This window comes from Stylophora pistillata, chromosome 7, assembly GCF_964205215.1.
Source record: "Stylophora pistillata chromosome 7, jaStyPist1.2, whole genome shotgun sequence".
Taxonomy (NCBI): domain Eukaryota; kingdom Metazoa; phylum Cnidaria; class Anthozoa; order Scleractinia; family Pocilloporidae; genus Stylophora; species Stylophora pistillata.
The window spans coordinates 25,478,364-25,493,757 of record NC_142525.1 but is presented as its reverse complement, the minus strand read 5'-3'; the positions used below and the strand labels follow the sequence as shown (position 1 = coordinate 25,493,757).

Sequence of the window (15,394 nt, the reverse complement as noted above, 5' to 3'; positions counted from 1 at the left end):
CAAGTATAACAGTAGCAGTCTTGACAAACACCTTTTGGCAAGCATGTTGCCAAGCCAGTCAGACTGCAGGATGTATGATGACTGTGTGTTGTCTAAGCAATCAGATTGCAGGATTTAGGATACCTGTGCTGGTAGATTCATGACAAATTTTGATAACTAATAAAATAAGTAAAAGCCTTTTTAGTAGGTTTCGTTCAAAAGTTGTCTTAGAAATCCCCCCAGCCAACTATAATTCAGATATGGTCAGGCTGACACTGTAAAAAGTTTGAAGTTTCACGGCCGTTTTAAGTCTTTCTCCCAACTGAAAAGGCTATGAGCCAACATGGCAGCATTCAAATGTGTCTCATAAGCTTAATATCTTACCTTAAGTATTGAAAGAGCATTTCTTCGTTGCCTCCCAACTTAAAAGCTTTCCCAAAAATACTCGAGATTTCTTTGGCAACTGTGCTCTTGTTCCAGGTAGTATTCAGGCTCACTTTGCCGATCAGACCTAACTCTGCCAATTGAGCCCTTCGCCCTCCTCGTAGAATGGCAAATATATCACCCTCTTCATATGGAACGCATACGACATCTTTGGTAACAATTTTCGACTTCCCTTGCATCTTTCTTTTTGAAGAACCTCGCATTCACTTAGGTACTTGTAAATACTGTCGAGAATTTTCCTCCTTCCTTTCACAACCTGGCCTCGAGGGGTGATAAAAGGAAGATGGGAGCTGAATGCTGGCTGGTGATTGTTCAACAGAAAGTAATTTCTCTTCGTCCTAAAAGTAATTACATTCTCTCAATATTGCAGACAAAAATTACCTCAATCTCCCAATTAAAGAGTTATGTTTCAGGCTAGGAAAATATATCCCCACCATCTAACAGTCACGAAAATATTTCCCGAATGCAAATATAGTCTGACAAGCATCGAGTTCGTCTGTATGCCTAGCAGGTATCAATCCCTGAAAAGACATTTCAACATTTCGGAAGACAACACACCGCCAGTTATCTGCCTTGAGACGTACCTGTTGCTAAGAATTTCTAAGTGCATTGCACGCTGCAGCAGAAATTCTGGCCACCATATTATCGTTGGAAGCCATGTTAAAAGAGATCGACGCATACAATGCACTGTAGGAAATGAGCTGGAAAACAGGCCACGTGGTTGTTATGTGTCCATACCAAATTAGGTAAATAACCAATTTTGCGCAAAATAACCAATTTTCCATTTTGGTTATTTAGCAAATAACCAATTTTCAGTTTTAGTTATTTAGCAAATAACCAATTTTCAGTTTTGGTTATTTAGCAAATAACCAATTTTCAGTTTTGGCTATTTACAAATAACCAATTTTCAGTTTTGGTTATTTAGTAAATAACCAATTTTCAATTTTGGTTATTTACAAATAACCAATTTTGAGTTTTGGTTATTTAGCAAATAACTAATTTTCAGTTTTGGTTATTTACAAATAACCAATTTTCAGTTTTGGTTATTTAGCAAATAACCACTTTACAATTTTGGTTATTTAGCAAATAACCACATTTATGTTTTGGTTATTTACTAAATAACCAATGTCTCGTTTGGTTATTTATAAATAACCAAACGAGAGTTTGGTTATTTATAAATAACCAAACTGTGTTGGAAATCCCAGCACAGCAACACTAGTCACTCGCGTAGTTTTTTTTTTCTATCTTTATTCTAGTCGTTACACGCTTCGTATCGCGTCGATCTTAGCCTATTCTTTTTACAAACCCACAATATCGTAAAGACCACCCTTGGTTTCGCGTTGCGAGGTTACAAGGCTGACGTCACTTTTCCAATACCCTTCCCCCATTTGTCTCGGAGAGCAAATGTCTGTCGAGAAATGAACCTTATCCCTTAAATTTAAATGAACGAATCTATCATCTAGAATTCTCAATCGATTTCCTAATCACAGTAATCATTGATCAATCAGTAGCCATAGTGGCAGATGTTCAGTTCATAAGTAGAATGTTCAAGCATCCAATCCGCTGTTATCATCCAATCTGTTTCGGTTTGGTTCACAGTTCAATCCCTTTCCTCATCGTGAGCAAGATCCTCCATACGCAATCTTGCTGCGACGGCTGCATCACGGGAAGGCCTAAACGCTGGCGCCTCAATGCGCAACTCGGTCGTTGAAGGTCTGTCACCGTCTCCCGGTCGATCACATGACAGTTCTAACGGATACAGCTGCTGTACTGCTCGCTCAAGATGTGAGGTCCCTGTGCGCAACTTTGCTGCCCGGACAACACCATCACGCCCTTTGATTAGTTCCGCGACAATCCCGACCTTCCATTTCCCGCGATTCTTGTCGTCCGACTTGATCAGCACGACCTCGCCCACACTAGGATTGTGTGGCTTTCCAGGATTCTTTAGACGATGGCGTTCGCGCAGCCCCTTTACGTACTCCCCCGTCCATCGTTTCCAGATGGCCTCCTTGCATCGTCTGAGATACTTTGCTCGCTTGCGTAATTCACCGTCTTCTATGGGTGTGGTTCCAGCTCGAGTAGTGCATTTGGTTGACCATACAACAGGGAGTGGGGGGTGAAGATCGGTAGCTGCACATCGTCCTCCACGTAACTTAAAGGTCGGTTGTTGACTGCAACCTCTACGTCTAGTATAACCTCCTCTAACTCGGTCCACGTTAGGAACCCGTTTCCAATGGTCTTCTGTAGACTTCTCTTCACCAATCCAACCATTCTCTCGAACTGCCCTCCCCACCAGGGTGCTCTGCTTAGGTTGAATTGCCACTTGATTTCCTGACGGGAGAGGAATTCGTTGAGGCGTTCATCAGTCATCACTTATTTCAGCCACTTAGCTGCCGCCACGAAGGTACTCCCGTTGTCTGAGTAAATCTTCTCTGGTCGGCCACGTCGGGCGATAAACCGTTTCAGGCATCGAAGGAATTCTCCCGTTTCTAGGCTGGGTAGTAGCTCAAGGTAAATACCTCTGGTCAGGCTACAGGCGTAAAGCGCTATGTAAGCTTTGCCTTCATGATTCCTCCCCTTTCTATACTTCAGTGGTCCGGCGAAATCCACTCCGACTACTTGGAACGCATTTTCTCCTTAGGTACGATCCCTTGGTAGCTGTCCTGGTGGCGGAACCGCGAACGCTTTGGCGCGGAACCGCTTGCTACCGTTACAGGCTTTAACGACTCTTTTTGCAAGGCGTCGCAACCTGAGAACCCAGTACCTTTCACGAATCTTTGCCATTGTGAGGCTCACTCCCCCGTGGAGTGTCCCGATATGCACGTCTGCAACCATCTTCTCCACGAACGGATGAGACTCAGGCAAGTAAATGGGATAGTCTCCCTGAATCCTCCCTCGGCATTCCAGTAGCCCGTCTGTGTTTTCTTGTAGGTTCAGCTGTACACAATGATCTTCGAACTGCTCGTCTCTCTTCAAATTCACCTGTGCTCGCTTTAGCCACAGGTGTCGCTGCATCTCGATCTCCTGTCGTGAGTGGTCTCTTAGATCTTCTCGTCTTTTCGCTCCGTAGGTTATGCATGAAATGTGTCACCCACGCACAAACCCTTAGGATTTTCCATAAGTTGAACTTGACCAGCAAGGCGTCTAGGATGTCTGTCTTAGCTTGTGCTACAGTGAATACTTCCCGTATCACTTTTGCTTCCGCCTGACTGTCTGGTGTGGCCGTTGTCTTAAGATCGGCTGGCCATCGCTCTCGGTCTAGTAGCCACTCAGGCCCTCTCCACCAGAGCTCTTCGTTTTCCACGCTTCCGCTCCGACTGCCAAGGTCAGCTGGGTTGTCTTTTGTACCCACATGGCGCCAGTTTACTTCTTGATGTTGCTGAATTTTCAGCACTCGATTGCTTACGAACTGCTTGTAGCTCCCTGCTCCCCTGATCCAATGTAACGCAACGCTGCTGTCCAACCAGCAGAACATATTTCCAACTGGGAAACCCTCTAATGCTTCCTTAACGTTCACAATGAGATTGGTCGCCATGTGACCTGAGACCAACTCGAGGCGGGGGATGGTGAGGCCTTGCTTCGCCAGTCTAGCTTTGGCTGCTATCAGCCCCACACTATCACCGGATGGTTGAGATATGACACCGTACACTGCCGCATAAACGCCTTGTCCGCTTGCGTCGCCGAAACAATGTAGCTCAATGTTGCTGATCTCTTCAAAGTGTTGAGGTATGGCTCTGGGTACGGAAATGCTCACTGGTAGCTGTGCTTCCCATCTTGACCACTTGGTTCCCAGTTGACCAGGAAGTTGAGCGTCCCATCCGACTCTCAAATCACATGCGTCTCGGTATAGTAGTTTTCCACTCAATGTCATAGGCGCTGCGAGCCCTAACGGGTCATACACTCTTGCTATCTTCGTTAGTATCCCTCTCTTTGTCACTTGGGTGCGGTCAGTTGGGAAATTTATTTCAATGGTATCTTGTCACTTGTTCCATGGAAGCCCGAGAATAGATCCCCCTCCTTCTTGAGGTGCACCCAACTGTTCTTTCGCAAATGTAGTATCTTCGCTAAGAGACTCACCAGGGGACTCCGCTGCCGGAACATTTGAATGCCACTTGTGCAACTTGAATGAAGCTTGGTTAAAGATATGGGTAACGTCTGCTTTTACTTCACGGGCAGCTTTTACGGTGGGTCCGCCGCTGATAAAGTCATCGACGTATAGACTCTTCTCTATTTCCCTCACCAGGTCCGGATTCTCGGTACGACAGGCTTCCAGGTGTTGTTTGATAACTCCCCCGAGAAGAAACGGGGATGGCGTCAAACCAAACAGAGCTCTCGTGAATCTCAGTATTTCCACTCGTCTGGATTGCAAGTCCGTGATCCAGTGGAATCTCATGGCATCCCTGTCTTCTTCCCGTATTCGTACTTGTAAGAACGCTCGCTCGATATCACCTGTTAACGCGACTGGATGGAAACGTGCACGGACAAGAACAGCCCAAAGCTTGTTCTGCAACGGAGGTCCCGCGTGAAGGCACTCGTTGAGAGAAGGAGCCTTCTCTGAAGCTCGGGCTGAGGCGTCGTACACGATTCGAAGTTTGGCACTCTCTGCAGCCTCTCTCACCACTGCTTTATGTAGAATATAGAACTCCTTTCCCACTGGTGGGCCTGACACTCGCTCCACTATTCCCTCGTTAAGCTGGTCTTTGATTATGGCGTCATACTTCTGGAGTATTCCGTTCTTCTCCAGTTTCCGAATGGTACTTTCCAATCGCTTCAAACTTCCCGCTCTGTGGTTGGGCAGTGGAGGGTGGTTTCCTTTCCAGGGTAGCCCCGTCTGGTACCACCCCTCTCGGCTTGGTGTTAATTGTTCCTTGAATTCTTCATAAACATCTGCTTGATCTCCGCTTGGTGTGTCACGCAATCCTAAAACTTCTAAATTGCATAGCTGTTCGTAATCTGCCGCTGTCGTCTGTGTCAAGAACATATTAGAGAGGTCAACTTCTTTACCTGGTGACATAATTGTCCATCCGAACTTTGTTAGCTCTGCAACAGGTTCGCCGGGACGTCCGATCTTTGGTATGGTTTCTGTCTTTATTTTCGCGTACTCGCTCGCACCCAGGATAATGTGGACTGGTAGCTCAGGCTTCTCGTCTCTGTCGTCCATGTATACCCCATATTTCTCCAGTATCTCAGCATATCCTGGGTTGTCAAGTGATAGCAATGTACTACGGTCCACTCTGGTGACTTCTGTTTCCAATCGGAATTTTCCATCAAGACTGCCAATCGTCACGCTATGAACTCCGATGACCTTGTTTGTTGACCCAAGCATCATCTCTATGCGCTTGAATTCTTCTCGTAGCGGTTTTTTTCCCAGGTGTTCAAGGATAGCTGACGACGCGTATGAGCTGCCTGGCCCAGTGTCTAGGAGTGCGCGACACTTGATTCCATTTACTTCTACGACAACAACGGGATACATGACTCTCTCTGTTCCTCTGTTTTGTGCCGTCATAAATTTTCCCCTCGTTGTGTGACTGCTTGGTGGGTGATCACATATTCACGTGTTATGTCTGCGTTGACAGTTATGACACCCGCGGCTTCTACAGCTGTCTGCTCTGTGTTTGTCACTTGTACAATTAAAACACAACTGTTTTTGGCTCAAAATTCCTTTGCGGTCTCCGACCGCGACAACTTTGGTGCAATTAGCGGATGTGTGATTCGTGTCAACGCAATAGACGCACCCGCGCATCTGTCTTTCGTTTGCTTGTTGTTGGACCTGATAAGACCTTCCGCGTGGCGGCGGGACGCGTGCATTCCAGTCGTTGCGATCATTCTTCCTCTTGGACACACTCGCACCATCGCTTTCCTCTCTTTCTGAATTTATGTCTCTCCAACTTTTAATTGCCTGAATCAGTTTAGCGAAATCCCAGTCTCGCCAATCTTCGTGTCCCCGGACTAAGTCTCCCTTTATTCCTTTCAGTTTGTCTAACACCGCCCTCACATTTCCGGAGACTTCACGTAACTTCCCGAGCGTCTCTAAGCTTTGTACATTGAACAGAAGCTTTTTGTAAAACTCATTAATTTCTTTTGGACTGGCGCTTCTGATGGTAGGCAAACCCATGATATTGTTTACATATGCGTTTACAATTTCTGACGTTTTCCCGTACTCCGATTTTAGGATGGCCTTCGCCCTTTCGTACCCCTCAAGATTGAACGGGAGTCCATCTATGTCCGCTCGTACCTTTGTAACAAGGAGTTCCTTTAGATAAGCGAACTTTGTCACTGCTGACAGATCTGTCGTGTCTATTTCCGCGGAAAATTTGTTCCAAAAAGAGAGCCATTGTTCGAAGGACCCATCAAACTTCGTTATTGATAGCTTTGGCAGCTTTGCGTGCCTTCCCGAATCGCCTGATAACCCTTTCCCTTTTTCGCTACCTAATTCTTCTGATTTTTTTTCGTAATCAAGCTTCATTTCCCATTGCGCCTTTTCAAACGCGAGTTGCTCCTCTCTCTCCTTAGCGACTGTCTCTTTCTCACTCTCTTTTTCGGCCATTTGCGATTTTTTCTTCACCTCCCCCAAACACTTCCCAAGGTATTCGATCTCCGCGTCTACGCCCTCAATAACTTTGTCTATTTCATTGCTCCATGCACATACCTCGTCCATTTGCTCACCCTTTGCAATCTTCTTCTCCTCGATCTTTAATTTGATCTCGTCCGCTTCTTTTGCTAAACACACCAACGCGTCACGGTGTCTCCCAATAGTTGTCGCGTTTGCCTTGTCCACAATGCCCTTTCCCTTTTATTGCTTGTACGCCAAAAGATTGAGTTTTGCGTCCAAATCCTTCTTAAGTGCCTCCAGTTCCATGTCTCGATCTCAGTCCCGTCGGAGGTGCCAGTTAGTGTTGGACATCCCAGTACAGCAACACTAGTCACTCCCGTAGTGTTTTTTTCCTATCTTTATTCTAGTCGTTACACGCTTCGTATCGCGTCGATCTTAGCCTATTCACTTTACAAACCCACAATATCGTAAAGAATACCCTTGGTTTCGCGTTGCGAGGTTACAAGGCTGACGTCATTTTCCCGACAACTGCACTGTGGTTATTTACATATAACCATACTTGTTTTGGTTATATACAAATAACCACTCTAAATAATAAAAATACATTTGGCGCCCCATACCATACACTTGGTTTGTTTGTATACTACAATGAGATGAAACAGGGTTAGCCTCGTTTTCACGCCTGACAGTATCTGCAAACATTCGAACAGCGGTTATCAGCAGAGAACGCGAAACTGGTGTATTTGGATGGTAAAGAGCAACACGATCTCGTCCCCGAATGAAGGATTATCATAACTTCTCAGATGTGACAAAATGAAGTATAATCATTCAACATCGAGATGACCGTGAGTCCAACGGTAGACTGGAGATACTAAGGTAGCGGAAGTCACAAAGTAAAAAATGGCGGCGAAGAAGGCGTCCAAGAACAAAGATGATCTCGTTGCTCTGCTACAAGAAGCAACAAGTTTGCTCGGAGAAAAAGAAATATCACGGAAGAGGAAAAAAGGCCGGAGTGATATGGAATTTTATAGGGACTCCACCACTGGTTTGAGGAAATACAAGCACAAGTATCGGCCACGCGAAAAAAAGGTGACGAATACGTCGCTCTGCGGTGCAACAGAAGAAGGTGAATTTACGATATTTTTATCTTTTGCAACACGATATCCGCCTAAAATTAGCGAATAAAGTTAATTGTCAAAACGCCTTAAATTTACTAGAATGATTAATCCAATGTTCCAAACAAGTTGCTGGCCATGTTGCCAGAACAAAGCTCATGCAAGTTTTATTTGACCCAAACCTTATAGATTGCGATCCGAGTTTGATTTGGGAGATGATGATGTACAACCTACATGTCATGAGATGTCACCACCATCAATTGTCAAGCGTAAGTTTTGTTTGGGACAGAATGTACTTTTATCCAAACACCTGCAATACAACTGTTTTTCACAACATCCCACTTTAATGTAGATCAACCACTTTAATGAGATCAATCGTTTCTCATGCAAAGGTAATGATAAATTGCTAATAATGACTGGAAAAAACTGGGGTCCCTGTGCTCATTAGTGAGCTGTAGCCTTTTATCCCCCTATAGATCTTAATATCAAGGCAAATCTACTATATTTTCAATGTGTACATGCACGAGCATGCGCGAATGATGCTATCAACTATCCACAGTAAGGGTTGCACAAAATGTGAGGAATCACCTTATAAGCTTATAAGCTTATTTAATAAGGCATTCGTGGGACAACTTGATTTAATGAAGTAAGTGGGGAGTGTAAAGAAAGAGAGTTTATTTTTTATAGGGTTGTACATTTCATTTTCCATGTTGCCAGGTCTCAATCTTTGTTAGAAAGAAAGCAGGTGAAATCACAGACTAACTGGAATTTAAAAGAAGGGGTGCTAAATTATTTTAAAAGATTATGGTCATGAATAGAAGAGTTGGAATGTACCAGTATCTATTGATGCACATTGTGACTAAATATTATATTTGTTTCATAGAACATGACCTCGAAGCTGCACTTGCAAAGTGTTAAGAGGTTCTTTCCACATTTCAAATTGCATCTTCCAAAAATTGGGAAACACGGATGTCTAATATGACCTCTAGTTGGGACAACATCAGGAAGCAGCAAATAGAGGCAGTCCTTAGCTGTGAGGGTCTCCCCTCCAGAAATTTGCAGCATTTGTTTGGAAGGCAAAGTCTGTATACGATGTATGGAGTGCCCAAAACAGTTTATGTGCCATTCATGCAGTGAAAAGGTTCATAAGTCTTTGCCTTTTCATAACAGAGATACATATGTAAATGGGTACTTTCATGCTATTCCCCCAACTGTTCGAGTTGATGGAAAAGGTTATCACCAAATAATAGGTAATCTCACAATTAATATACAGTGTCCGTTTTTTTAAATTATTATTTTCACTTCATATGCTTAATTATACATTTTTTTTAAACCACCATATTCAAATTGAACTTAGCATAAGCAAGTAAAGATGGATGGAGACTCATCCAACATGTATTAATTAGCTTTAAAGTCATAAGGGGTTTCCTAGAGAAATTTATGATGATGATGATTATGATATATCATAATACAAAACAACATTTTTAATGTGGCTTTACTTCTCTCTTTTCCTTAGATAAGTCTTTTCCAGTCCCTAATATACCAGATCAATGTTGAAGTTGTAAAGAGGCTGGAGTCATAGAACAAGTTCCATCTTCTGGTTTCTTGATAATAGTTAATGAAAAAGGTAATAGTGTCTGTTTGCTTAAACTGTCCTGGATTTTTAGTTATTTCCTGTATCTAATTATTAAGTGAATTAATAAAAGTAATATGGCTTGCTCTTTATCTCAAATGACTTTTTGATATGTCCTTTTATGGTAATCAATTAGATTGTAATGCATCATAAGAAGAGATTCATTTTATTAAAATTTTAATTAGTTTCACCTTAATTTATTACCTATAGTTATGGGAATTCCTAGTTGAAGCCATTTTACTGCACTTTAATGTTACCATTATTCATGAAGTGAATAATTTCTTTTTCAGGACGATACGATTTGAACAAAGTCATAATCCAGTGTTCCAATTGCAACAGTATCATTCTATCCTGGTCTCTGATTGATGTTGTACAAGCAGGGTTTTGGTGTGGGAGTCCCACTGACACCAGTTATGTGTTTGACCAAAAATTATTCAGGTTATGGGATTCAATCCAAAAAAGAATGCCTGGGACATCAGAAAGCTCCTTTATTCATGCACTTGAGGATGTATCAGTTATGAAAGGAAGGGTATGCTTTTCTTTAGTTGAATTAATTTTATTTAATTTTCCACTTATGTTTCTGCATCATTTTTTGTCTAGTATATTGAATGGTCAAAATTGTATTCTGACACATTCTTGTTTAACACCTATCTTTGAATTGTAATATTTTAGAGACAATGCAGCAAATGTATGGGGTTACATGACTTGCTCTTGGCTCTGACATAATAATCTGATTGTCTATAGATTTTTCACAAATTTTTAAGTTTGGTGCTAGAACAATTCAATATAATTTTCAGGTTTTATACCTTGTTTGTTTTTTTTTTTTAAAGATTTTTGTGTACATAATGTGGTAGAAATCTTACTTTTGTGCTGTCTGCTGTACTTTATCTAGTATCTACCCTTACTGACCTACTTAAATTGATATTTTTATTTTATTTTTTCAGGCACCAACCATCAATCACAGCACATTTAGTAGATCTTTTAAAGGGTGGAAATTCTGTCAGTTTGAATTGGGTCATCTGCAAGGTCACGACTGGATTATTTGCCCTACATGTTCCATCTTTCAGCACTCCTGCCATGTTGATGGAAATATGAAACTGTATCGTTACAGTTCATCGGGAGGGTAGGTTTTATTCTAGAGGAAAGGTCTACACAGAATAATGTCAAAAACATGCAACATTTTATCAGTGCTCATAAAACTTGTACAATAGAATGAAGGGTGCAAATTTTGTAAATTTTACTCTTATTAGTGCCCTGAATACAAGTGGCTGTTGGTTATTGCATTACTTATATTTTAATTTGGTATGTTTTGTTGAGTTTATTTATAGTAAAGATATATAAAGTTGAGGTTTAATCATTAGGTTAGGCACAATAGTAACTGTTATCATCCATTGTCTTTAATAATATGCAGTTATATCATGAAAAAACTGATACATTTTAGCCAGTTATAATTGTTTTCTTCTACAGACAAAGGAGGCAATCATATTATGAAGATCTTTTTATTGCCAACAAGGAGGATGTTGATAGTCACATGAACAAAGTATATGCAAAGCAGTCCAAATCTAAGGTGTTTATATATCCAGTTTTATTCCGATCATTTTATACTAAGTTTATAGCCTCTTAGCAAGCTGTGACAAGTTTCTATATTGGTAGGATTGCATGAAATTTTGACTTTTCTGTTACAGTATTAATAGTTATTAAATGCTGCAACTAGGAACAAGACAATATGTGGGGGGAATCACATTGGTGGGCTGCTTCTAATAAGGGTAGAAAGACAGCCAAACTAGATGAGACAGGACTTGAGATCGCAGGCTGCCGGCATGGTTTGGCACAGTGGGCAGTGAACATGGTGTAAAACATTGTATAGATTTTTTCCTATCCAGGGGTACAGTATGAACAATGGAGGTCCATCGGCATTCAACTCAAGGCAGTTAGAAAACAATGAGGACTGACGAATTAGAATCAATCAAATTCACAGAGTTGTAACTAGACCTTAATTAGTCAGTTACTTCATTTTAGTTAATTGAAGTTATTGACATTCAACTGAAAGGTAAGTTATTCATATCTTTTAGATCGTGAGGAGCTCATTACTGAGCATGCTCTTACTTGGAATCAAAGAAAAATCAATGGCATGGCACAGAGTCTGTCAAGACGATACACATGGGTCAGTATTTATGCAATGTTACTATTGCTAAATAGCTATTAAACAGACAAAATTATGTTACCATTTGTACTCACGCTTTATCTTATTTAGACTCGTCCAAACAGCGTGCACACCTCCGCAAAAAGATTTCTTCAAACAAAAATAAGCTGTCTTCCCTAATAGATAAGTACAATCAAGAGAAAGAAGGCAATGAAGCTTTGCAAGCTACTGTCTCTGAAGTTATGAAGGGGAATTTCTCATGGGGAAACACAACAGGTAAACTTTGTGAATTTTAGTACTCAATTCAACTTTTCTCTTTTGTTGAGTATTTCAGCTTGTAGCTGTCATTTTTGTTCTAAGTATATTTTCATTCTATCATTGATAAAGTATTTTCTTGTACATTATACAACTTACTAATTTTATACAAGATGACACACTTGTGATAGGGGGTAGCTTAGTAGCTACGGTCATTGTGTTGGTGTCTTAAGAAAGACACTATGCTCCAGCACTGCCCCTCTCAAGAAAATTGTACCAGCAAACTGTTCACAACTTCTAATAGATCAGGCCTCTTCTGAGGTGTTGCGTTTTTTCCTACTTCTGTCTAACCTGAGCGCACAGGACATTAAAATCAAGAACAACAACAACAGCAACAACAACAAGCCGCTTATTTTCTTTGCTTTTAAAACGTTATTTTGCTAATAGTAAATGCTAATCTAGGCGGGCCATTGATTGCTTATGCATAAAACTAGATCAATTAAATAACATTAATAACAATTAAAATTTAGTTACATGTAATACTATTATAATAGTTTCTGCATATTAAGATTGCTAAAACGAAATGAGGGGAGAATAATGAGAGAAGACACTGATTTTAATTACTTCAAGTTTCCTGTTCTTGAATAATCTCGTGTTTAATAAGAAAGGAATTTTCTTTGTCCAGCATTCTTGGTTATTCATTTTTAATTCTAGCTTTGAGAGACTTTTTGGTAGCTCTCTTAGATTGCGTGGTATCTCTCTTAGATTGCGTGGTATCTCATTCCAAAAACTGGCACCAATTATTGAGAATGCATTGTTTTTGTAATTCAAGTCAGTTTTCATTCGTCCATATAGGTACACCAATGAGAATCAAGAAAGTCATCGTTGAAAAACATGAAATGATCACGAGATGGGATGAAGAAATTACTCTCGTAAAAAAAGAGATGGCAAACTTTGTAGCGTTCTACATGGATGTTACTATTCCTCGGCTTGAAAGGATTGTTGTGAAGTTACTGGATAAGTTAGCACGTGAGCATGTCATAACCATTCATAAGCATGTTCTTAACATTAACAGTTTGCTTAATAGAAAATAATCTTGATAAAGCGTTCTTGTTCTTTTTCCCTGTCAAGATCCTGAAAGCAGTTCAGACGTACCACGCGACAACAACGAAGCATCTTTGCAACCCGAGATGGAAGAAAATGTAATTACCTTTATCTTTGTGTTTACTTATTTACTTATTTATTTATTTATCTACGTACGTATTTATTTATTTCTTTATTTCTTTAGTTTTCACACTATCCTTTGCTTTACAACTACAGTACATTTCTTACTCTTTTACAATAATATGCTTCCACTTTGCTTTACACTACTCTGCGTTCATGGCATACCATGCAAACATTCAGACACACTATGTAAAAGTAACGTAGCATCAATATTTCTCTCTGCGACACCCTTTTTTCTTTTCGTGTGTCTAGGAGATGAGGTACAGAAGTAGTTCAATGAGTACTGTGGTTCTTCAAGGAAAGTTGAATTGTACCAAAAAGGGAATTGCCTTTTGCAAGAGTCAGATTTGTTCTGCAGTTACCAAGTTCAAAGCTGCATTAAGTGGTAGTGACTACGAGGAATGTCTGCCTGTGGAAGAGGGTGCAGAAAATGATGATGATGTTGACGTTGACGACGGCACGTACGACAGCACTGGTGATTGTTCTGAAGATGAAATTACCTTTAATTACAAAAACGTACCAGATGCGGGAATTAACGTTGTGGTACTTGGTGAAGGAATTCCCCACTGCGATACATTTTCATGGAAATTTCCTGTCGAAATTAGCCAGTCAACGCTCGACAGCAGAAACGGCAGTTCGGCTTGTAGTGTAATAGCTGTGATCTTTGCTCATGGAGTGTGGCATGAGCGGCTCGATCTCCAACCTACGCGTGAACTATCTCCTCTGTGGGTTATGTTACTCCGTGCATCGATCAGGGTGGGAAACCGCCTTTATGACCGCTGTCGACACAACCTACCTCAGTGTTTTCTTTCAGCCTCAGAGGCAGCCACTGTCGCAGAACAATGTGTGAGTGTGTCCGTGCATTCGCCCTTGGCTAGACGAGTTTGTGACTACCATGCTCCTACAACTCTAGTGCGCCAGTTATCAGCACTGTGTGATGGCTTCCACGGAAATGCAGCTCTACTTATAGCCAACGAAAAGACCGTTCTCTTCTTACCACTAGCTGGTCAGTCTATTGCCTTGGTGGACAGTCATCGTCATGGTGACCTTGGTGGCCAAATATTACTTGGTTATCAAAGTCGTTTAGAGCGATTTGTAGTTGCGTGCCAGAAAGTGCTCGATTTAAATGATGATACTTACTGTAATCTGTCGTTTATTTATTTTTAGGCCAGGAGAAGTCAGACTTAATCATATCTCCATTTACAAGCCTAGTACGCTGTATGGAACTGTATTGAATTTTTATTTATTTCAGCGTGTTTGAAAGTCGCATTATATACATTTTAAGTATTATAATATAATTATTAATAATAAACAATGCAGAGAGGGTTGCGGCAACAATTATTGGCATTTTGTATCAAATACTGAGGAAAGGTTTCTCCCCTACTTTTGTTTTGAGGGCGATCTATTCCGTGAGTTGATCATCGGTCTTGAATATTGAAAATAAAGTATATGTTGTATTTATTAACCATATTTCTATTTGTTTTAGTTTTGTCTCGGAATGCTTTTATTGATTCCCATTTTCTTTAATATTTCTAGCTGTAACGATGACATGGTGCAGCGAGGAGGAAAACAAGCAACATTTGCAATATTTTGTTCAGTGCACCTGCCTCCCGGCTCACTACAATTTCAAACTAGACTGTAAATTTCACGTTCACTTTAAGACCAGCATTATTAAAGTCGTCTATTTCACTTAAAAAACGTTCCTTTTATTTTGTTATAACAAGATGGACAAGCCCTTTGGGGTTTACAAGAACAGTGAGAGCCATTTGAAGTGTTGGACGCACTTTACAACAGGTTTCAACCGTTATTGAACTAGTATTTCAAAACCTGATGTTGTCTCCGACGAACGTTTCTCGTGGTTATCCCTTGTAATATACCATCGAAACATTGCAGTTTTTATTTTCTTTGGAACCCTATAGATCGTCTCTCTGAGGCTCCGGATACTTTTTGGTTCCGCTAAGCCGTTTTTAGGCAATCTGGGGAATACGCCTGAAACTCCTTGTATCAAGACAAGCTCTGTTCATATTAACAATATTTGAATAAAACAG

At 41.0% G+C, this 15,394-nt stretch overlaps 2 protein-coding genes and 1 pseudogene across 9 annotated transcripts; 1 reads left to right on the top strand and 2 right to left on the bottom strand.

Moving 5' to 3' along the window:
* Nucleotides 1-1,927: 1,927 nt before the first annotated feature.
* On the bottom strand, nt 1,928-5,824 carry LOC148727251 (uncharacterized; annotated as a pseudogene).
* Nucleotides 5,825-5,918: 94 nt separating this feature from the next.
* LOC148727250 (uncharacterized) lies at nt 5,919-7,007 on the bottom strand. The gene has a single exon (XM_088728339.1). The coding sequence runs from the start codon at nt 6,968-6,970 to the stop codon at nt 5,975-5,977; it is 996 nt and encodes a 331-aa protein (XP_088584465.1). The 5' UTR covers nt 6,971-7,007; the 3' UTR covers nt 5,919-5,974.
* Nucleotides 7,008-7,697: 690 nt separating this feature from the next.
* LOC148727249 (uncharacterized) lies at nt 7,698-14,811 on the top strand. 8 transcript variants are annotated; one of them, XM_088728312.1, is made up of 12 exons: nt 7,700-8,102; nt 8,281-8,360; nt 8,975-9,232; nt 9,608-9,718; nt 10,015-10,253; nt 10,669-10,847; nt 11,192-11,291; nt 11,797-11,888; nt 11,979-12,143; nt 12,978-13,151; nt 13,254-13,324; nt 13,599-14,811. In XM_088728312.1, exons 8-12 carry the CDS (start codon nt 11,885-11,887, stop codon nt 14,511-14,513), a joined length of 1,329 nt encoding a protein of 442 aa, XP_088584438.1. In that variant the 5' UTR covers nt 7,700-8,102; nt 8,281-8,360; nt 8,975-9,232; nt 9,608-9,718; nt 10,015-10,253; nt 10,669-10,847; nt 11,192-11,291; nt 11,797-11,884; the 3' UTR covers nt 14,514-14,811. The 8 variants fall into 8 exon arrangements, with proteins under 8 accessions (XP_088584443.1, XP_088584442.1, XP_088584444.1 ...); XM_088728314.1 differs by having other exon boundaries at nt 8,975-9,341; nt 12,051-12,143; XM_088728311.1 differs by having other exon boundaries at nt 8,975-9,341.
* Nucleotides 14,812-15,394: the final 583 nt, after the last annotated feature.

Excerpts from the sequence above, each read along its gene's own strand:
- LOC148727250 (XM_088728339.1), bottom strand. The coding sequence starts at position 6,970 with ATGGCCGAAAAAGAGAGTGAGAAAGAGACAGTCGCTAAGGAGAGAGAG.
- LOC148727249 (XM_088728312.1), top strand. Across the intron at positions 12,144-12,977 it reads CTCATGGGGAAACACAACAG|GTACACCAATGAGAATCAAG; the intron begins GTAAACTTTGTG and ends TCGTCCATATAG. Across the intron at positions 13,325-13,598 it reads AACCCGAGATGGAAGAAAAT|GAGATGAGGTACAGAAGTAG; the intron begins GTAATTACCTTT and ends TCGTGTGTCTAG.